Below are 24,037 nucleotides of genomic sequence, written 5' to 3' on the forward strand. Positions count from 1 at the left end.
TTGTAACCTAGTTCATGTGATCAGGTAAAGCATTTGGATTCCTGAGTATTCACTAGGAAAGGATCTGACTCTGGACGGTACAATAGTATGGAAAAAAAAGGGTCTCCTCTCCCTTCCACCCCCACCAAATATTTTTGCTTTGATGTGCTGTCCTAGTAATCTCATGAGTGGGTTGCACCAGCTTACACAGCTTCTACCACTGTGAATCACTCCCATGACCATACAACTCAACACAGGGGTGGGGAAGAACTCAGATTTCTAAGTGTAGTCAGTTGTACAGTTGGGAAAAGTCTACACTTGCTTCCCATGACTTTTTAAGTACTTCCTAACCTATCTACAAAGCTCTGTGTTTGGGTTCAGGTAGCAACAAAGTAAAACAAAAAATCAAGTCGGAAGGAGGATTCTGCCATGCTGCTGAGAACTGAAGCCCAAATAAGTGCTAACAGATTAAGAGGAAAAATAAAACAAACAATAACTGCAGGTTGGAAATCACCTTGTAATAGAGCTTAGGAGATAACCCCAGACAGTGCAGTTCAACGGTGTTGCTCCCCAGTATAACGACTTCTTGAAAAAAGCTTAATTAGACAGCAGTAGGCACAAGACTCTCATCCCCAGTGTAGAGCTTTAATAATTAGAAGGCTCACACACACTAGAAAGGAACTTAAAATACAGTAATTGTTGTAATAGGAAGTGCGCTTGGAATTCATCTGTAATCATCCAGCTAAAGCTGGGAGCACGACACATGTTGCAGGCCCCAGGAGCACAAGCAGGCAGATGAGCATCTCAACTAGGCTTTGGGCGAGCGTCCCTGGGGTTGGCTTTCTGTCCCTGGAGCTCAGGCAACCTGCTGGATTCAGCTCAATTCCCCAGTCTGTGCTTAAACAAGACGCTTTTACTAACAGTCACCACAGCACCAGCACAGTGCTGCTGCTTCAGATGCCATCATACCAGTAAGGCCGTTCCTGATACCAGTTAGTCCAAAAGCAGCGCCAATGACCAAAATTAGCAATACCAGTACGGGCCCAGTTTCATCAGCCTGGCACTGTAGCTGCACTCAGGAGCTTGCATGGGCACAGCCTGGCTGGTTAAGAGCAAAACCCAGCTTGCCCCAGCCTGACTGCGATGCACAGCTTCAGCTGAATGTTTTTGGAGTGAAACAGTGAGCAACTTCTGTATACAAACCAGTCATCGGGAAGTTGAGTGCACCCTCAGCAAGTCTGCTGATGACACTAAGCTGTGTGGTGGGCACCTTGGAGAAAAAGGATGTCATCCAGAGGCACCTGAGCAGGCTGGAGAGGTGGGACTGTGTGAACCCCATGGGAGCACAACAAGGCTGAGTGCAAGGTCCTGCACACGGGCTGGGGCAATGCCCAGCACAACAACAGGCTGGGCAGAGAAGGGACAGAGTAGCACTGAGGGTGGTTAAGTGACCATCTCTTTTCTCATGTTCTTTTTATTTTGAGAGTGATCACTGCATTAACTGAACTGTGACCACATTCTGAAAGTTAGCTTTGAATCCTGAAAATGGAGAGGCCTTTTGTATTCTCATAGCAAAACCAACATTCTCCAGAACAAGGCGGCAGCTTGAGAGCCATATAAACAAACGACAAATTAATCCCTCTTTACTTTGCTACTCTCAGATTTGAAGGCTTGTAAGGCAGAAAACCTTAACATTTCCACTAACGACTGTCAGAGACTCTCAGTTCAATAGAAAGCAGAGTATATTCCAAGAACTTGGCAGGATAACAAGGTTTCTTGTTATCATATCTATCACGTGAAAATATTACCCAAGAAGAAATGTAAAACTATAGCAGTTTATCATCTCAGCCAGCTGAAAACAATGGATGTCTGAGCAGCAGAACCACAACCGAGCCCCAGTTGCACTGACTATTGTGTCAGGTGTCGGTGCACAACAGGCAGGAGGAGACCGACTTCTGCTCACCCGCTTAACACAGAAAAGATAAAGAAAAGCCACAGGGCTCCAGTTAAGACAAACAACGTGATGCTTACCCAGCTCAAGGCTGCCTGATTCATTACACTTGAAGGCTGCAGTGACAACAGCAGGTATGAAGGAAAGAAACTGATTAAGTATGTAAGGATTCAGCTTAGCCATTAATTTCAAAAGCACAGCAAGGAGTGACTCCCCTGAAATGCAGTCAGTAAAGGGAGTTTTTTTTCCTGTCATCAGAATGAGAAGGGGGTAAGATGTCTTGGCAAGAAAAAGTAAGAACATATTTCAGTAGATATCATCTGTCTTGCACAAGAATCTTCTCCTCCTGCCAAGGAGCTGCAGATATTTGACAAACTCTGTTCTTCAAACTGAGTTTCTTCTGCCCTAATGGACTTCCACAGTCCCTCTGTAGAGCAGCAACATTTTTGCTTTGAAGTGGGGAAGGTCTGTGGCATTATTAGGAGGCAGATCTCACAATCCTCTTCCCCAACAGCAACAAAGGAATTACAATCCTGCTAGTAACACAACAGAAATGTTGTATGCTGGAATCAGAAGCTGCGTACAGACAAGTATCTCTGGCAGAGTCTTTAATGTGGGGGACAGACTATCACAATCAAAGGTCTGTTCAGCTTTACCTGTCCTGTGATGTGGAGTGCAAACTACACCATGGAGTTAAGACCTTTCTGTTCTTTTCTTCACGTGTTAAGTCCACCCCAACTGCATCTTTAGTAGACGGATGTACCATTTGGTAGCTGAGTATGAAGTGGAGAAGCCACGTGATGAAACTTCTCATGGCCAGAGCCTCCATTTAAGTAAAATTACTTCCCAGGGATTTTTCTCCCTCCTCCCTCCCTTCCTCATCCCATCAGTGTAGGCACTCTTCTAACAGTTTGGCTGGCACTTAAGTGTTAAATTGGATGCAGGAGTTGTTGCACTGTTTCCTATTTCATGTCAGGGTATGTAAATATGGCAATCAAGGTATGGCTGCAGGCTGCGTGTGCCTCCCACAGTAATACCGAAAGTAGGGATGTGGAGGCAAAGGCCACAGCATCTTCTGGCTGTTCACCCTGCTACAGCTACACCACCAATTCTCCCATCCTTCCACAATCAGGTCTGCTGAGCAGACCTGGGTACAACAGTTTCTCCTCCCGTTTGCTGCACATACTGCTCACACAGAGCCCAGCCACAGATATTTGGATCCAGAGAGTATTGGATCTCCTCAGCTGATTGTTCAGATGCCATCTGCTGTGGACTGAACGCTGCTGTTGGGAACTGCTGTTTGGAGGCCTCCAAGAAGCTCCTTTGGTGATGAAAGCAGGTCTCATGCATACAGTGCCCACACAGCAGCGCTGCAGCCGACAAGAATTTAATTCCTCGTTTGAGCTGAGGGAAGAAGTGACCTGCTCCCCAAGCGAGGCCCGCGTCGTGCTCTGCAAATAAGCTTCCCTTGTGCTGCTGCACTCCATCGATCATGGTGATAAATGGGTTCTCAACCCGCAGAGGCATTGGCTTGGCACTGCTGGATTGCTGTGTCCCCACTAGATAGTCGCAGCTAGTTAGGAGCTCAGATGACGTGTAAGGAATTCACACAGGCTTAGTTTAAGTTTTCGGCCTCCCTTCCCATAAGGAAAACAAACTGCTTCAAAGAGTCTCACCTACCTGACATTAAATAGCTGTAGTTGTAATTTACCAGTAAGAGCAGTGAAACAGTTGCCCATCCTTTACTGTATTCTTGCTCAGATGGGAAAGCAGGGATTCTTTGCGAGTTGCCCTGATGTGTGTGAAACTTCACATCACTGAATAAAATGGGGGGGTTCTGTCCTGTATACTGAAAACATTAATTACCTTACTGAAGCACAAAGACTGACTTCAAAGTCATACAGAAAAGTTTCCAAGGATTTCATCATGAAATAAAACTGCTACAGTAAACATGGATTTTCTTCAGGAAGAAACTTGTTTACAATTTTTTATAGGATGTGTTATTGAAACATCACATGCCTGAAATTCAGGTTGCCCATGAAGTAAACCCTGTGAATACAGCCGACTGCAGTCACAGCACGTATGATCCACACAGCTTTTGCTGTGGGATTTCTGCCTCCATTCAGTCACACAGATGACTGGTGCTCTGGGTATTCATCAGGGTAAGGTAGAGGTGCCAGGCTTCGGCTCACTCTACCACTAGTGCTGTCAGCAAAATCCCCACAGGATTTTGTCTACAAGTTGGAAAACTAGCGGCAAAGGAAGAAGGAATATGATATTGTGGTCAAGGAGATAAATACCATTCTGAAAAGAAAGAAAGAAAGAAAGAAAAAAAAAAAAAAAAAAGGACTGTATTATTTCTTCTGCCATTATGTGACACAGCAAATTTTAAAATCAAGTTTCCACAGGCACTTGTGAATTGGATGTTCCTCCCCTTCCTACCAGCCCATTTGGGATCTGGATGCTGAAGGTCAGAACTTCTGCTCTGCAGAGATGTTAAGCAGCTGCAGTTTCAGTATCACTATAATGATCTTTTGCATAAATACTGAGAACTTTTCTGACAATCACGTCTGCAGCACACAAAACCAATGTCCAAAATTACAGTCACTTTTGTCTTCATCTCTTTGCACCCCAGCTCCCTACCTGTGAACCAGAGATACCAAAGCTCGATTGCTCTGCATGAAGGGCATGGCTACTGCGGCGCGGAGGAGCACTGGGAACCCCAGGGGAGCATTCGCCTCCCTGGGTTCAGCCGAGGACCTGAGCAGCTTGTCACACCTCACACACCCCAAGGAGCAAGGACGGAGCAAAATACTGAATGGCCACATTCTGCACAGCAAGTGACACACCAGTATGCTAGATCTGTGTGCACAGGGCTGGAAGCCAACGAACCAAATAAAACAACCTGCATGCTTTCACGTGACATGGAGATAGGATGTTTTTACACCCAGGGTCCCAACATGAGATAGGAATGGGATGCACCTCATCAGTGGCTGCTTTGGATAAGTAGCTGATGAGCAAATGGAAGGCCTGTGTGGAGGGAGAGTCCTGGGCTCCACTCCTGACATCAGAGGAGGTGTACTCAAGTGACTATTGATGTGAGTTAAACTACCCCAAACCAGCCCAATTCCTTCATAGCACCTAACAAGATTATTTTATGCAACCTTAGGGAAAGTTGTAGAGGGAACAGAATATATGGGGTTTAATTAATTTATGTTGTACTGACTGTGGGCCAGTATTGTAAGAGAGATGGGTAAGAAAGTTCTTTAACACTTCTCTAGACATGGTTCAGGAAAATGTTTGAGCAAGCATCCCTTTCAAAGCTCTTATTCTGACTAATCAGTCCCAGGCTTGCCAAACAGAGAGGCGATTCTAGAGAAAACAATTCAGCATCATACATGTTGTTTAGATGTGGTCACAGGCTCTTTAACCAGCAGGGAACCATAAATACCCAGATGTTGGGCTACATCCTGATGGTTACAGTGTGTGCTGGCAAGGAGAGAAAGTTGAGAAGCAGACAGTTATCAAAGGAGGTAGAACATCAAGACTGCAACTCTGCAAGATGCACAAAATAAACTGGCCCATGCACACTTACTAACAGTTAAAGCACAGCATCACCAAAAAGGGCACCACTTGGGCCTTTTTCCTAAATGTCCATTCGCAGCTCTTCATGCCTGTAGCTAGTGAATCCACTGCTCTGAAGAGGAATAAGGAAGCACATACTCCTACACTGTGCTTTCAACCAGATTCACATATGGTATCTTGCCATGTTCTAGTAAGAAGTCTCACAGTGCACTGGAGTATGTCATCAGAAGAGCATGCACGGTCATGTTCTGAACATCTGCACCATTTATGATGTGTTGTATCTCTTTCTGGGATTTCAGGAAGGGACAGTTTATTTTTAAGGAAACTCTGTTTATGCATCAAGCTCAGAAAGGTAACACTGCCATTCTTTTCCTTCCACCACAAAGTCAACTCCTGGTCTTGAAGCTTCATTTTGATTTCTGATTAGAAGATGACTGATCACAAAGCATCTACAACCAGGGCTTTGGGCATGTGTGTCCACTTTGGATATCAAAGTGGCTGATTTTGCAAGAGGAGACTTTCTGAGCTCTTGTGGTTTACCAAACCGAGTGTCGTGCATCACACTTCCCAGGCTCCAAGACTGTGGAATACGGTTCCACCATACGCTGTGTATTCAGCCCTCCCTACCTGGCTTTGAAGCCTTTTCTAAGCAGCTGTTATACTACTTGCAGTAAAAAGCACAGGCTCCCCTTTTACCACATAAACACGGATTCCTCCCCTCAGACTGTACTTACACAGCTCCCGTGCACAGAACACGTGCAGCTGAAGAACCACACTGTACACAGAGGCAGCACAAAGCTAGCAGTCTGAACAGAAAACCACTGATCAATACTCACAGTTTCACATCAGGCTGTGGTACTGGACCTGTGGAGGACAGGCTGCCAATTTTAGCCTTATTTGACAAGTCCCAGGAAAATGACAAGGGTATGCTGCTCTGGGGTTTGTTAAACACATTAACTAAGGTGCTTATTTTATCCAACACGAAAACAAGACACAGAAAAGCTAATCAGGTCATCCTCAGGGATGCCACAATCAGAGGCTGGGCTGAGACTAGAAGGAGCAAGGTCATGCTGGTCTTCAGGAGGAATTTATCCCTAAGTCAGATGAGTTACCACTTCTATATACTAAACCTCTAAAGAGAAGTTCTGTCACTAGTGAGCATTCACTCCTCACATTATCTCCAAAACCAGTATATTGTACCAGTGGAGAATAATTATCAACCTATAGAGGGCAATGGAGGAAAAGAAAATGAAAAGGTGAAAGGGAAAAAAAGCTCAACTGAAAATGTTCAACAATGTATCTCCAGAATGACAGTAGAGTATTTACATTCTGTATGTGTTCCTTACTCAGATCTACTCCAGAAAGGCAACAGACAAAAAAAAGGCAGATTAAGACTATAAACAGACTTTTTGAGGTATAATATTTACACATGGGATGTAAGTGCTGAACTATGAGAGGACCTAAACTTCTGGCCACTGCTGCGACAGCCAGAAAGGACTGTGCCAAGTAAATTAGCAGCAAACAGACATCTCATCAGAGCAGAGAGAGCTTTTATGAGAGGCATCGTTTACCTCTGCAGAGTAGCAGGCTGGTCAGTACACACATGCTGCCATCCCTCTGTGCAGAACTTTGCCTTCTGACCTCCTGCAGCCTTCTATACCCACAGAATACAGTTTGTGTACATCAGTGAGCTATCACACCCACCTTCATATCCTCTAGGAGAGCCTGCGGATCTTCGATGCCTTCTGGAACACACTTCTTGTTCTCTGGGAGAGATTCAAGCTTTTCTACCAGGGCTTTTAAACCCTTCAGTTCAAATTCTGTGAGGTGAGTCCATTTGGTTGAAACTTCTGTAGCTGGAGACCCCGTTGGTGTTTTGGGATAGTCCGTAGGGGTCGTTGATTTTACGCTGTCATCTGACTCATTAGACAAAGTTCTTTTTAGGTATCTCATTACTGTGGCTTTTTGTTTTCTTCCTGCAACCTCCTTCCCTTCTGAGTGTGTGCTGTTGGGTGAGGAGGAGCCATCCACCAAGGATTTGGAGTTCTTGTCCAAGCTGTCATCCTTCTCCTCCCGGATATGGGCATCACAAGATTCTTCATCCATGTCTAACCACGAATCTGATGAATAGCTGTCTGTGCTGCGTTTTCTTTTTGCATCTGGAAGTTAGAAAAAGAATGCTGATATTTCACCCAACAGAACTCATAGCTTAAACAGTTCCCTACTGGGGGGTTAGGTGCTGCTTATTTAAAAGCACACTAGATAATGCCCAGTAAATATGTAACAGGAATGGGCTTTATTCAGCTGATTTTTAATTTTGGGGGGGTGGTGTTTGTTTGTTTTAATGCTGGTTTTCATTAACATCTACTCAGTTCAAGTGACTGGGAAACATTTAGGGGAAAATTATGCTTTCTTCAAAGCTTCAGTCCTCCATGCCTTCAATTAAGAGTAGGCAGAGCTCTTAAGTCACACACAATTAATTTTCCCACAAATCCAAAAGAAACTAGATTCAGCAGCCTTACAGCTTTAAGAGGAGAGTTAGCACTGAAAGAGAAGGAGGGAAATGATGGGAGAAAGCACGTTAAAATGCTGTACATCATCATTTTTCCAGGAACTCTGCTCAGCACAAAATCAACTCCTCAATACTCTCCTTCTTTGCAAAGAACTGTTGTTAAATCAAGAACTGCCACTTGTTACTGCATGAATACTTACTCTTCTGAGACAGAGGATTACAATATGCTTATTTTTCAGGCAAGAAACCCAAACACAGTGAGAAACACAGGGAATGCCACAGAGCTACATGCTACTGTTTTTCTTAGTACTGCCCTGGATACATTCTGGGTACTTCTCAGGAAAACTGAAAGGCAAGTTTCTGAGTCTGAACTAAACTTAGATTTATACTTTGTTACCCCCTAGAACTCCCAACTGTTACCCAACTCTCCTCAATCAAGGAGTGAAAGCCAAGGTCCCCTACAAGCACACATCTTTTCTTATTTATTAAGACAGAATTTCCTTTAGAAACTGAATGCAGGCTAGCACCAGCAGGAACTTCTGTGGAAAATGCAGTTAATGCTGGCAACACCCAGTGAAGTCAAAGTGAACTTTAATACTGGCTGAAATGAGTAGGACATCAAGCTGCAAACAAAAACACTCTGCAAAGGAAACAGAAGCCTTGCAGAAGAAGTGAGTGAACAATTCAGGAGAAGTTCCTTTCACAGCTTTTATGCTTTGCAGTGCAGTAGCTCTGGATTAGGACAATGTGAATCATGCTTAAGGAAGGATTAATGGACATTAAAGAAAAAGCTCAGCATCCGGTTCGTAACAGCCAGATTCAAAACAAACGTCCCGTTCCAGGCTGGCAAATCCCTTGCCTTCTGCACAGCCTATACCACCTCCTTGCAAGATACACTGAGATTACTCATCAGCTGGGTAACAAAGGCACAAGATGCAGGGGCAGAGTAACTGTGGGAGGGCAGCCTGCACAGTGCTTAGCTTGGCAGTTTCTGGAAGAACCCTGTCAGGCCAGGTGCAGATCTGCGTGTTGGTGCCTGAGAGGTACAAGTGGGACGCTTTATACTTCTCAGGGCAAGTGAGATGTTGCTGTGGTGTCTTCACAAGTGAGCATCTCTGTCTTGTCTATTCCCACAGTCACCTCTGCATTTTTCATCACAATCAAATGGCCATAAAATTACTCCCAACAGACACATGTAAGCTGAAACGCCTGTGAGAAGCTGGCAGTCACAACCAATACCAGGTACCAGCAAGGCTGGTCACAGCTAAGTCCAGCTCCATCCACAGTGCAGGCTACCTTCCTCTCTGCATCCCTCCAAAAAAGCTTCACCATAAAAAAGTACATACAGCACAGTTTGAGTGCTAGGTGGTGGCACGCTACACTCCAACGCAACTCCTACTCTCTGGTCTGTGCAATATACCCCCATGCTTCTCTTAGAAAAACAAACAGGATTAGAAAAGATCTTAAATCATAACACCAGAACAGTTAAAAAACACTAGGTTATCCAACTTTCATTTAACACGGTTTCCTTTGTCCACAGCAGCTAGCACACTTACCCACCTCAAAGGGCTATATAATCAGCTTATGTCATTCTCCCATTTTACAGCTGAGGAAACAGATGCTTGGGAGAAAGCAGGATTTGCTCATTGTCACACATGAAATCTAGGGCAAAACCAGGAATCAGAATCCAGGCTCTTGGATCCAGGGCTGGAGCCCCTTCTCTGAGGCTTGCTGCCTCACTGAGCCATTCTGAGACTGTCTGAAGCACAAAATCCCAGTCTAGATGGGAGAGGATGCCAGTGACAAACTCAGGAGATGAAAGCACGTACACATTGCTATGCTACTGATACAGAGTCGTTAACAGAAACCAGTATAAATCCACACAAAGAAAATTATGTGTCTGTCTTCCTGGGCTGTGGCTCTGGTGAACAGGAACTAATGGCTGTAACTGGGGCAAATCGTGAGCATAGATAAGGCATAAAGAAAAAGAGGGAGATCATGTTATGGAGGTGTGAATAATTTACTCCAAGTACAGTGGTGCTAAGAGAAAACAGCCTTTAGGAGAGATCTCCACTTTCTGTCTCTTACAACCTATGGAAATGAAAGCGAACAAGGAGTGGAAGCCCACCATACGCTGGGGGCCTATACCCATCAGAAACAAGCAGTGATCCCATTCTTCCACTTGCCACCGCTTCCCTGCACACAGCAGGCACCGGTGTGCCAGGTGCACCTGGGTAAGGACTCCCAAAAAACAATCTAAATGTCACCTCAAAACGAACCATCACCAACCAAGTACTCTGTGGCCAGTTCTCAGTGAGCTGGGCTAACGTGATGCCTGAGCTAAACTTATCTTTGGGGACAGGGCTTGCTAGTAACCTGGAGTGCATCCATCTGTTCTGGAGCACTAGGGGATTACGGTACTGCTGCGCCATCAGATTAAGGGTGGGCTGCTTTCAAGAGACAACAACTGTCTGCTACTGCTAACACAATAAAAAATTAAAAAAATAGAGAAAGAAAGCACCAAGGGAATCAGTAATGAAAGGATAGCTTCAAGGTGAGGAAGGTTCAATTTTGTGTTGTCAAGTGTTTTGTTGCAATGCAACACGCCATGATTCTTATTTATTCTTTATAATGAAAACAGGATCTGACAGAGTTACTGTGCTGTGAGCAGAGGCTCGACATAAGCATAATCTGCTTTTACTTCGTCAAGAAATGCATGTTAAGCACTGTATTACCAGGCTTCCACTGACTTGGAGCTTTTTGATCTAGGAAGTCTCTCCATGGAAAAGAGCTCCTGCTAAGTGCAACTGTGGTTTCTTCTGAGCCAACGCACCAGCCAACACCGGGGCCAAACTCCAGTTCCAGAGTGGTTACCCAGCCAGGGCTCCTGTACCACTGACTGCACTTACTTCACCCCTCTCCATCTCCAAGAGAGTAAAATCAGCTCATACAAACCAGTCAGTGATACAATTCTGTGAAGAGGAGGAGCAGCACAGGCTTGACCACAAGAGAGAGAGCTACAAATACTTCTCTTGGTTTTTTTTCCCTACGGCAATTAACTTTCCTGTGGTTCTGGACAAATAACTTTCCCCACAGTTATCCACTTGTACAAGAAGGATAATTACACACTGTTTCTCTCCTTGCTGAAAAGCAACTTCCTGTATTACAGAACTTAAAAGAAAGGGAGGGGGGTGAGCTGCAATTATGAAACCATTCTAAACCCTTTAGCACAGTCCAGTGCGTAGTACCTACTCTGCCATTCCCAGCTCCAAACCCTGACACTGTGACTCAGGAGCAGCAGTTCCTCCTGCTCTGATAAAGACAGTGATGACATTTTCATTAGCAGAAAAAACCCCAGAGTGTTCTCCAAAGGAATCAGAGCTCAGAGCACCCCACACAGAAATCACTCCATATAGTCTAGTACCTGTCTATCATAAGCACATCTGTTTTGTCCCCTGAGAGGAGGAAGGGGAAGAAAAAAACCCAACCATGGCTCCCTTCACCATGCCAGAGGGTGTATTTTCTTCATCCATCAGGCTTAACATACTGTTAGAGCCACCCTGTTAAAATTTTAGCAATGGGAATCTTAAAAAGCCGCAGGCTACACAGAGCATTGCTGATAGCCCAGGATCTTCTCCCAATTACTCTTTGTCAGCTCAGTCTCAAGATCCCTATCTCACTGAAGGTCAACTGTGGCTGAAAACACCCAGTGCAGCGTCCTTTGTGATAAGAGTAGAAGGAATGAAGACATAACCATCCTGAAACAGCGCCTGTTCTAATCTAGTAGGGAACCCAAACAGTAGCCCCTTCTGATTTCAGCCAGTGGGACAAATGTCACAGTGGAGACAGACAAGGACAAGAAAAAAAAAAAAAAGAGGAAGCAGGATTGTGAGCTTTTACTGCAGCCTGTGAGTGCTGCCATGTCATCGTTCCCCTGAGCCCTTCTGCAGAACAGCCCTGGAAAAGAACAGCCTCACACATGAACTAGGAGCCAACGGCCTGAAAACTCATTCTGAGCCTGAAGAATGGGAAAGGAAGCCACAGTCATCATCTTCCAACTCATTTAGAAAGGCAGAGACAGTTTTATTTAGGGAGTGGGAACACTCAAGGTTTTAGCCTTGCAAATACTGAGGGTTTTTTTTCCCCTGTCTGAAGTTTTATGAGTTGAGACGTCCATAAAACAGAAGGACAGAGGAATAGAAGTTGCTAGTCCACAGCCATCAGGACAGAGGTATTGCAATACAATCACAGCAGTACAGTTTCACGAGCAGGCAACGTTTTGAAAGAGTCACTCTGAATTTAGCAACCTTCATGTCAAAGCAAATACACACCATGTCCTGAGAACACAGTCTGAAAAGCCTGAAGATACCCTTAAAACACAACTGCCGATGAACTCATCTCTCTGTGCTCTCAGAAGATGTTCTCTCTCCCCATGGTAAGCTTTTTTGCCATGTGGAAAGGATGTCTGCTGATTCTATGAAGACTATCACCTTGTGAATCTGAGAGACAGTGCAGAGCTTCCTGCGCTCTCTCCAGTTGGTGTCCTCCTCAACCAAGAGTCAACTGTTGCACCTCAGCTTCTGAGATCCAGAATGACTATTCCATCAGAAGGTATACAAGAAAAGAAAGCAGCACAACTCAAAGGTGAAAAATAGCAAGCTCAAACACCCAAAAGGTAGAGATCAGACGTTTAGAAGGAATTATGTCAAGGAAATTATTTTTTAAAAAAAGGGGAAAGATTAAGATCACTCAAGAGAAATTTCTAAAAAATGAATACAAGGATGTGAAGAATTTTTTTTTCTTAAAGCAAGTTGAACAGAAGACATTTAAATCTACTGAGGGATCTGCAGAGAAGTGAAGTACTTGGTTACATTACTCTTTAAGGAGAATAATGGGAGATTCTTCGTCAAGGGATACTCTCTTGTGGGAAATAAAGAAATTGCTTGCAGATAGAGAAGTCTCTAAGGAAGAGACAATTTAAGGACCTTAGCAGTTCTGAAGTAAAGCTTAAAACCAAAGCAGTGAGGTTTTGGAACACTGACCTCATTCGGATCTCCTGTCCCACAGCAGGTGAGCACCACAGGACAAACAAATGTAATTCAAGGATTGAAGTTTGTAGGGATTTATTTGATTCAAGAGGCTGGACACTGAGACCAGTTAAAAAAGACAAGCAAGTTATTTGAAACAGCATTACTCACACAGAACAAAGCAGTGCAGCTTTGTAAAGGTAAATAAGGTCCTTTACTCCTTTGACTTTGACAAATACCAAAGTGAAAGATCTAGTTGATAGAGTAGATCTGGGCTTCTTAATCACAGTCTCCAGTTAAATAATAATTTTAAGGTTAAGGTTCTGCCAAGAAATAAAAAGCAAGTTTCTGGAGGGGAAAGAAAAGAAAGAAAAAGAAGCATACATCTGTCTCTCCCAGAGAGAAAGGCCCTGGATGCGATGTCAGAGATTTTATCAGTGCACTAATACTCTGAAGTCAAGAGATAGCAGGCAGGTGGATGGACTGCACGCTGTCAGTAGATGGTACTTTGGTATGCTGAAAGTACTGATCCACTCAAGACAGCAACAGCAGCTAATGATCTGCCCAGCCAGACATTCCCAGCACCCACCTCGACCTGGCACCCACAACCATGCAGCAGGGCTGCAAGTCAGATCAGCTCATCAACCCAACCGATAACGAACACTCACTTTGCAGTCTGATCGCTGAACGGAGTCGGCTCACAGGGCAGCTGCACAATACAGTTCATGAAACACGTTGTGAGAACAACATGTTTCTCACAGTAGCTTGAAATGACCAAAGGACCATGCCCAAACATCAGCAAAATGGTTTGATATTTATTTTCCAGCAGACCAACAACTGAAGCCACCAGAGAAGACAAGACTCTGACCGTGCCACCACCAAGCCACTTTCCAAACAGCCAGGCTCCTTTTCCTGATGCCTTTGTGGCTGGGACTCTTTGGTCCTGCAAAACAATCCTTTTCCCTCCAGACTCTGGACATCTATGTGCCCCCGTGAGCTTTTGTATAATTTGAGGATCTCTCAGCTGGTAACTGGACTGGGGAACAATTTGAGGGGATCAAACCATTATCAGTAACTACTGAGCTGGAATTCACACCAGTGATTTAGCTGGGAAAGGTCCCATTTCAGTATCCTGAACCATCCACTCTCCACATCTAATATGTTCTGAAATTACACCTCAGCGATCTGGTGAGGTGTAATTTCACCCCCACCCTGCCTGCAGGATGAGCCTCTTCCATGCCAGTGGTTTAGACGCCAGGAGGTTGTTCCTTATTTGCCAAGGAATGCAGTTACCACTGAAGAGCTGATCCAAGGGGCTAATTCATCTTTTCCTCTAGGATGATCTTTCAGAACGAGGCAAACTCCTCCACACATTGCTCCTGCTTAACTGACCCTTCCAACCAGAGTCTCAGAGTGCAGACACACAAAATGTGGAGTGCCCAAATCCCCAGTGACCCCAAGAAATTTTCCTGGCATACCTACATGGACTATTAGCTCCCTCAAGTTATTCTTGGTCAGTAAAACTGAGAGAGACATTTGCAAGTAACTTCTTGTCCTGGTTTCAGTCAGGATGGAGTTAACTTCTTTAGTAGCAGTGGATGGAATGCTGTGTTTGAGAGTTAAAATGAAAACAGTGCTGATAACACCCTGATGTTTTTAGTTGTGTCAAGCAGTCAAGGACTTTTTCAGTTCTTCATATTTCTCTATTAATGAGAAAGGAGGGGATGAAACCAGGACACTTCTTCAATGCATTCGCTAGGAATCATGCCAGCATGTGATCATAGCCCCCTCTACCCAGAACAATTCCAGCCATGCCAGGTTCACTCCAAGCAGCATCTCAGGGAGCAGGAGGCACAGAAACACTTTAGTTCTCCTCCACACTTAACACACACCAGTTAAGATTCATCCATTCAGCATTTAAAAGCTGTGAGGTAACATGGCCCACTGTCTGCTGCCATTAAAGGAAGGGAGGAATGAGGGCAGGTCAACAAGGGAACATCTGGAGATGTCACACATTGGCATAAAGCTCCCATCAGTGCTAGGGCAATGCCTCCCCACGCCAGGCACATCTATCCCTCTCTGCTATGGTCCATTTTCAGCTACTGTGGTCAAGGTTTCTTTGACGTCCCTGCACTTAGGTTATAAATCGTGTAGATTTGTGTTGGAGTTTTCTTGGGTTTGTTATTCTGCAGAACTAGAAGCCAGTTACCAGAGAGAACTAAAGCAGAGATAAAAGGGAAGAGGAAGAAGTTAGGTTTAGTGATCATAACGCACTTGGTAGAGGAGACGGTCTCTGAAAGGACTCAGTACCCATCCCACCAGAGCACATTTGCAATACACACGTCTGGCTACCGAGGTACCGTGCCAAACATGGCAGTAAATCCTCCTGGCAGATCATCTCAACACAAATGTTTCTAAAACCAAGGAGCAAAGACATCTGAAAATTATTTTTCTGGGATCCACTTGCTAAGGGAATGCTTCATAAACATCATTCAAAGTAGGTTGGTATTTCATGGAAATACGCTTAAGTGTCAAAACCTTCCCCACCCCAAAATAAACAGTTTATTAGAATTTATACAGTTCTCTAATTCAATTTATAATCTGCTTTGCAGAAACCAAAGCAGTGCCTAGTGCAAGGTGCTAGCATCGGCTCTGAATACGCACTCAAAGGATTCACTCACCAATTATCATTGATTCTTTCTGGTACTCTTTGCTGAGGTGGCAGCGCTGGGTCACACAGGACACGTATCTCTCCAGAACATACCAGCACATTTCATAGTAGAAAGGATAACGGAATTTGGCATGCACCTGAAAGCAAGATCAAGACTGTCAGTCCATGGGGAAGGGAGAGAAGTTTGCAGCGCAAGGGCCAGTCATCATTCTCATCATGTTATCAAGAGCACAAACAGTATGCAGGAGGGGGATGGGAAGAGAGGGTGGGAGCAGAGCGAGGCGTATGCCTTCAGCATACGAAATGAGGAGACCGCCTGCCTGCCATGATAGCATCATTTCTTGGTTCACTAATTTGTGTCCTCTTGGGGTGGTGGGAGAGGAAAAGGGTTTGTGTTCTTGTGCAATCATGAAACTGATGGATGGCCCCTACGGTATTCTGCACCTACTGTATATACACACAGGGCAGCCCCATACAGATGTTAGGCACTAAAATTCAAGTTAAAAATAAAGGTGGGTTGTTTGGCTTTTTTTTAAACTTCCTAAACACTATTACATGGTTTTGATTATAAAAACAGCATTATCTAAAATGAGGCAAGCAGGAAACACACCTTATTCAATTACGGTCTTGACAACAATTTGATAAACAAATGAACACACAACTTCTTCATTGCTGCTAAATGCACATTAAAGATAAAAATCCCTCATGTGCTTTACACTTAATATTTTGGTAAGCAAGTTAGTTTTTGCCACAAACAGAAGAGAAAAGCGGGGTTTTGACAAAAGACCCTGCCTAACTGTGCACTTTTTCTTAAACCTCAGACCTGTTGTTCTCACACAAAAAGACTATTCTCCAACACTCTGTATTTCTGAACTTATTTCAGATCCAAAAGAAAACAAAGTGGGTTTCCTTCCTTTCCAGCACAGTTTTCTATCTATGGGAGGTCACTGTACCAAAGAAGAATATGGGAAACTCCTAAAATGCAAGAAAACACATTGATCTGCTGTGATTTGTTCACAAGGAATGCCACCCATCTGTCATGCACTTGTACTGATACTGTACACTTCTTTCAGAGAAAGTCCCACTTTGCAGGCTTGCATGCATGCACTGCTCTGAGATTACTGGAACTGCTTAAAGGTATTCCACTCATTGTAACCACTCCCCTAGCCAAGAGGTGTCCACCCACCTTTAACTGGACTGCACCAGAACAGAGCATTACCTTCAAAAGCCCCTGCCACCCCAGGTCACCCAAAACCCAGCAAAGTCTCAACACAACCGCTAAGCCAGCACCTGGAAACTCGGCTTCAGCCCTACAAAGCAGGCACTGCCCAAACACCTGCCTGGTGATCTGAGCACTGAGTGCACCAAGGACTCACTAGAACACGTGTACCAAAACACACACACACCCAAAAAAAAGGGAGGAGGAGAAAAGAAAAAAAAGCCAAAACCCAACCAACTTCCCCCTAAACGTGATGCCATTTAACCCCAGGGCCTTACTGCATCAGAGAATATTTTTGCTTTGGTTTAGTTATTTGTCATAAAGAAGAAATGGAGTCACTCATCACGATTACGGAGCACAGGGGAAATTAGCCATGCTAACATACTGCTAATAAAGGAACTCAAATTTTTCCAAGAGAGCACTGCAGGAAACAAAATTTGCAAAGAATTGACTTACAAACAGGAAGCCGCCTTCCACCCCTCAGCCTTCAAAAGGTTTTCAGCCACATGCCTGGGAATATTAAAGACATCATTGCTCAACATTTGTTGACAGATTCTGAGCTTCACCAAATTTAGTTGTTACCAATGTTAATTCAATGTGAAAGACAAGGCAGTAACGCATGCAGTGCTCCCATTATGTATATCAATCTTTAATATTCAATTTGAGTTCCTAATTGCCTCACTATCAATGTTCCAACCCACAGCAAATCCCTCCATGCCTCTCTAATTCGCTGTTTGTCCGAGAAGGCTCTGCTTTTACAAACCCTCAGAAGCAAAGAGCTACCATCTGTAGCAAGAGATATCATGGAAAGATCTAGAGTTCCTTTCGCCAGTAAAGCAAGTCCAACAGTGCTTTGAAAATCATTTAAACTTTGCCTTATAGAGAAGCATAGATGAGGATGCTTTTTATGCTATTCTTGGAGGTTTATTAATTATAATGATGTGAACTGCATTATATACATGTCCAGATTTTTGCCACTGCACACTTAGGGTCACACAAACTCATAGGGAGAGGGGCAGGAATAATAGAAAGAATAGAAAAATAGAAAGAAATCTGCAATTTTCTGTTAAAGTGTAATACCAGATACAGACACTGCCAGAGGACTAAATCCCCCACTAGCAGGGAAGTACACTAGATCATCTAATAGGCATTTCCAACTCTAACTTCTGTGATTAATAATTTACAAGCCACTGAATAAATTTTTTAATTATTCCTGTACAGCGAGAAAAATCCTCTCTGGAATATGATGGTTTCCTCAGTTCAAAGTGAAATTATTTGAGACTCACATCCCCCTCCAAAAACAAAACAAAAAACCCTAAGCAAGTAAGGCACACATTTTCCTTAAGAAAGTGTTAAGTCTCTTCCACAATGTCCATTAAAACCATTACAAACCCCACTAGTGTTTAATCAATCTAATCATAAGATTGAAAAACCAATTTATGATTATTTAGGAAATAATTAATCTGTCCACTTAAAACGTTATCAGGCACCCCAGAAAAAACCAGTAGCAGGCACTGTCATCTGTAAGTGACCATCTTATGTGTATATTTTAAGTGCTTTTGCCCCTATCCATGTTCAACGTGGTTAAATTTAGATGAGCTGGGAGTAAGTTTGACGTATCCTTCCTCTACGGTAATAGAGAACTGCAACCCCCCTATGCCAGGATGAGGAATCTCTGCATGGCAGCCTGCTCTGCAGTTGCTCAAGCTGGTCTAGCAGAGAACCAAACAGCTTGCCCTGTTTGACTAGCTGTTAATTGGCCTCTAAGAAAGCCAGGCTGCAAAATGAGAGTATCTAACAAACTGTAAGGCTGGAGAATATTTGTTTACCTCAATTGCACATTAAGAGATGTTTCCAACAATAGACAGGTTTTTTATTACTCCTTAAAACTATTTTTAAATGGCTATAGCCCTCTTAAAAAGTCTCCCAGGGAAATGAGAAATTAAGCTAGAATAAGCATGACAAGTATATAAACCAGGCAATTTTATCAGGCTGTAAATCAGCATTACCGTTTCAACCACGTATTTATTCTTGTCTTAGCTGCTAAGACAATAACAACTACACCTAGCATAGAAATGACTCCAAATATCAGCAGAGATGATTAAGCATTATATAGCAGGTTTAAACACAGTGAAACCTCCATAAAATTGCTCTGTGCAAAATTAAGGGGGGGGGGAACACACCTGTATTACACTGTGACTTGAGCATGGCAAATTACTTCGTCAATCACATCATGTAATTTACTTCTGCACTATACACAATGGGAAGATCAATACTGATGAGAAACTCATTTGCAGTATGTTCACACTGGCAAATTTGTGTGAAGTACATACTGTACGGAGGCCGCTGCACCAGCCCAGCACACGAATGCAATTATTCCAACAAAGAAATGACAATATCTGATTGGGGAAGCAAATAAAGTTGTACACACAAGCACCCTGTTTTGAAAACATTTACCCCTTCAAGATTCCTGCGTGGTATTTTTAGGTTTGGAGCATGTGTGTGTGTGTAATTATTTCTAAATAACTGTATCGATTTTCCTGCTTTTTATCAAACTTCTCCAGGCCTTATTTCCACAGCTTCTACTTTGTTTCTGTCTAGAAATTCTTGCTATTCTTCAGCTGTTCGCCCAGCATTAGTGAGGCTGCACCTTGAGTGCTGTGTCCAGTTCTGGGCTCCTCACCATAAGAAGGACATCAAGGTACTCAAGCATGTCCAGAGAAGGGCAACCAGGCTGGGGAAGGGGCTAGAGGGCAAATCATGTAAGGAGCGGCTGAGGGAGCTGGGGGTCTTCAGCCTGGAGAAGAAGAGGCTGAGGGGAGACCTTATCACCACTTACAATGACCTGACAGGAGGGTGCAGAGAGGTGGGCGATGGTCTCTTCAGCCAGGGGACAGGAGATGGGACAAGGGGAAATGGCCTCAAGCTGTGTCAGGGCAGGGTCAGATTAGGTATTAGAAAAAAATTTACTGAAGGAGTTGTCGGGGCCTGAAACAGGCTGCCCAGACTGGGGGCTGAGTCACTGACCCTGGATGTGTTTAAAAAAGGGTAGATGAGGTACTTAGGGATATGGGTTAGCACAGGACAGGAACAGTTGGACTTAATGATCTTGAAGGTCTTTTCCAGCCTTGTGATTCTGTTTTACAGCACATGTCTGAGAACACAGGTACAATACACCTTGCTGGGACACAGCGACACACAAGCACTGAAATTGCTGCTCCCAAGTCATGGAAATTCGGGGCTGTTGGCTTTGGTTAGTCTTTTTTAAAGTGCCTATACATTTTTGGAAAGAAAATGATAAAGAACTACACAGACTCTGAAGAAAATCTAAACCAAAACTGATGAAAGTAAAGGTCTGATTTGGGACTTGCAAATGCTGCAGTATCCCTTTCCAAAAAACTGCCAGGAGATTTTCAAGGAGGCAGACAGCCACCTCGCAGGACCTTCCTGCAAGACCAAGGTGCTGGTGACATTTCAACGTTATTTCAGTGTAACTGGCTGGGAAGGTCCTAGAAGTTCCCAAAACACACTGGACTGTTATGGGGAAATCTGCCTCCTGGTACAAAAGCTTAGGAGATCACAGCTCCCGGCTTCCCAAGGAGAAGGGCCTGACATGAAGCACTACTGAGCAGTTACAAACTCCAGGTGTGTGATCCTGGGTTGCTCAACTCCTGTGGGAACAAAATGTCAGTTCTTCTACTACTTCATGAAAACTTCACCTTCCCCATAGACGTCAATCAAAATACCTTGCTTCTGGCATGGATCCTTCCTCCCAGTCCTCACTTCATTCTCCACGCAAGCCACTGCACTACCATCCTTTCTGGCAACAGCACACCCTCCCCCTGAGTACCCACAGTGTATAATCCAGCATATATTGGTAGTCCTTACTTGCAGTCACTCTGAAAACCTTCCTGGGCCTCACACCTCTGTGCAGCTGCAGTGAGCTCCTTCCTGCTCCTGCCATCGTTAGCTTTTTCCTGTCCAAAGTCCCTTCACTCTTCAGACACATTCTTCCCCTGGAACACTTCTTCAATGTCAAGCTAAACTCCTCCAGTTCTGCTCTCTGCTACATTCCCTCTGTTTTAATTTCCCTAATTTCAGTTTTTCTCTTCATCTCTCTCCCACCAAGAATTATTTTTTCTGCTTAATATTCTTTCTCTTCATTAAGATCACTCCAGGAAACCAACTGCTCCCATCACTGTTTTGCAATGTGAAGATCACCAGGCCTTGTAGCTCCTCCAAAGTAAGGTAGCAGTCCCTTCCTAACACAACACAGGCTGGGGAGAGGACACCCTTCCTCTTGCCAAGTCAAAAGCATATTCTGAAACAAAACATATTTACTTCAGGCCTGTGCACTTTCACTGTAAAGAGTGTGATGTGGAGTAAAGGTCCACTCAGAGCCAGAATTGTGCTCTCTCGCCTAGGTGAACAAGAGTGAACTGTCCTGATGTCCATGAAATACCATTTTAAGACTTTTTAATGAAGAACAACTGTCATTTCCTGTCATTTTGCCAGCTCAAATCTCCACTAACACCACAGCTGGCACTGGTGCCAGTGGTTTAGCAGCACTGTCTCGGCACAATGCCTCCAAACCTGTCAGCCACAAGAAGTCCCTGTCTGAATATGCACATAAAACTGGTCCATTTTTGCATCAGAATGCTACAACTGCTTATTTCTTACTAAAACCATGGCACTTCCTACAGATTCTGCTACCTTATGAAACTGTGAAGTAGATGATGACCATATGTCCCAATTATTAATCAAGGATATAATTTTCACTCCCAATAAAGAGGCCACAGCGTAACCTCCTCCAAGAGGCAACACTATCCCTCCATCAGGTGGATGGAGGATGCCAGATGAGCATCACAACGCTGAGATTAATGCCCCACCCCAAGCTTTGTCTTGTGCAGTATCGGGTCACTGTAGAAGAAAATCCTGCAAAGCATAAAAGATGTCGTTTCATATGCAACTTCTGTGCAGCTTGGTCAGTTCAGCTGTGGACAGCAGAATCATCCCAGTCCCACTAGTTCTCCAGGCTCTGGTATCCATTGCAGGCATGCAGAGAGAGATGGGGGGGTTACCAGAAGTACTGGTGCAAAGGTCTCTAAAGTGCAACATAGTTTTGTGCAAAAGGGAAGGTGTTTATGTACGTTTAGCAAGCAGACAAAAGACACAGAAGGGATACATCTGTGAGAAGCAGGGAAAAACAGATGAGTAAATCCCACTAAAAACATGTGAAAGTCTCATTATTTCATGTTTACCTCGTTTCAACGACTCTGACACGGAGATCCCATCAGTTCTTGTATGTCAGAAGGGAATACGAGCGAGACTATGACAGATCATAGTCACAAAGAACTGTTCAGTTAAAAAGAGAATCAAGTATCCTTACCCTTGTTCTGTCCTCAATTTCATAGATGCGAAGCTGCATGGGAACATTAAAGCTATGCAGGATATTTCCACCAAACACCAGAGAATCTACTGGAGTATAAACCGCATGTATCCAGCCTAGAGAGGGAAAGCAAAGAACTGAGAATGCCTCATGCTATGTAGTATTACAGAGCAATTTATTACCAAATTTTAACAACCCCACGAACCCCACTCTGCAGGGGATGAGAGGTTAAAGCAGTGAAAGGTTACATGGTATGCTCGTAGCCACGCGTTAAGACTAGTCATAGCAGAAGAGCAGCATCTTATGATGTACAGTCTTACAACCCTCTGGAAACTAGGTTCTTCTATATATTCACAGAGCAGTTACAGTGTTTACTGAGAACACGCAAGCTTGTGACTCAGACACATCCATGACTAAGTAAATTCAGTCTGTTCAATACACTCAGCTCTCAGATGTACCTACTTGCACCTCCAGTAGGGTTGCAAGTCAAGTTAGTGGTGGTGAGCTAGGGTTGTGGAACTGGACCGAGTTACTCACACAAGCACCAGAGAATACATCTTCAGATGTCGAGAATCTCAAATTATTACCAGTCCTCCTTCAGAAGTGAAAGTTTCATATCCTATTATCAATTTCCTGAAGGAACTGAAAAATCTTTTTCATTGCAAGCCCCAAGTTTGGGGATTTATTGTTTCTACTACTGGCGCTGGCGAGACTGTTCTGACCCAGTCCGACAAGCGACTGAATTCATTTCCCAGACTCCAAAAGCAAGGGAAGAACTTACTATCCCAACTAGAACACCAGCATAACAATTCAGGCCACCACACGCCAGCTCTTCTGCTTCTGCGTTGTTTGCTTGGTATGTCAGCAGCTGAAGGACTGGCTACACAAGGCTGTAGCCTCTGATCTCCACAGTGAAAAAGGAATTGATCCTGCTAATGATCTGGGACCCACAGAGACTTGACGCTTTTTTCCCCCCCTTCTTCTTCTTTAATGAAAAGCATTACAATTTATAAACCAGCAGACAGCAAAGCAGCATAGGGGGCAGTCAATTTTCTCCTAACTGTGCAGTACTTTCCATTAAAGCTGTGGCAGCTTTCCTTCGCTTCAAGATCAGCGAGGGAGCAGGAAAATGCTATTCAGCTTGCAGCCACAACAGCTCTCCTCCACAACAATCTTCAGACCGTGAAGGCCTGCAAAAGCTGTGTCTGAGAAGTCCTTGAGCCACAGCAGATGGCAGAGCTGAGGCTTTCATTTAAGGGCATACTGGTAGGAGAGCGATAGAAAGAAGCAAAAGAAATCAGAACTAGAATTTTCTCCCTGGAAAAAAACAAGCTCATCACTCTGGATACGTTTTTCTGAATTTCAGGATCACAGAATGGCTGAGGTTGGAAGGGACCTCTGGTCCAAGTCCCCTAGAGCCAGCTGCCCAGAACTAGGCCCAGATGGCTTTTCAGTATCTCCTTGGACAGAGACTCTACAAACCCTTGGAGCAACCTAACCTGTTCCAGCACTCAAGTGTACAGGTCTGATCCCACAAGATCAACGTGACACACATAAAATCACCGGTGGCTCACAACTCTGGCAGCTCACAACCATCACAATAAAGTTGCTCACAATGATCCAGCCCATTTTTTACAAGTCCAACCACCTAGACAGGATTTTTTTTTCACATAATATTGCAACTACACACATCATCACCTTAAA

The 24,037-nt window shown here is 44.0% G+C and overlaps 1 protein-coding gene across 1 annotated transcript in view; it reads right to left on the bottom strand.

Annotated features, from left to right (window-relative positions):
• Window positions 1-24,037, bottom strand: part of KDM2B (lysine demethylase 2B) — a gene marked incomplete at its 5' end in the record, with an annotated part of 115,978 nt that overhangs the window by 39,660 nt on the left and 52,281 nt on the right. The window contains 3 exons of the mRNA XM_084271930.1: window positions 7,220-7,674; window positions 15,736-15,862; window positions 22,334-22,449. Coding sequence (XP_084128056.1) covers window positions 7,220-7,674; window positions 15,736-15,862; window positions 22,334-22,449 — 698 coding nt within the window. The remainder of the gene's footprint in view (window positions 1-7,219; window positions 7,675-15,735; window positions 15,863-22,333; window positions 22,450-24,037) is intronic.

This window comes from Gallinula chloropus, assembly GCF_964237585.1.
Source record: "Gallinula chloropus genome assembly, chromosome: 17".
In the NCBI taxonomy this organism is placed as follows: domain Eukaryota; kingdom Metazoa; phylum Chordata; class Aves; order Gruiformes; family Rallidae; genus Gallinula; species Gallinula chloropus.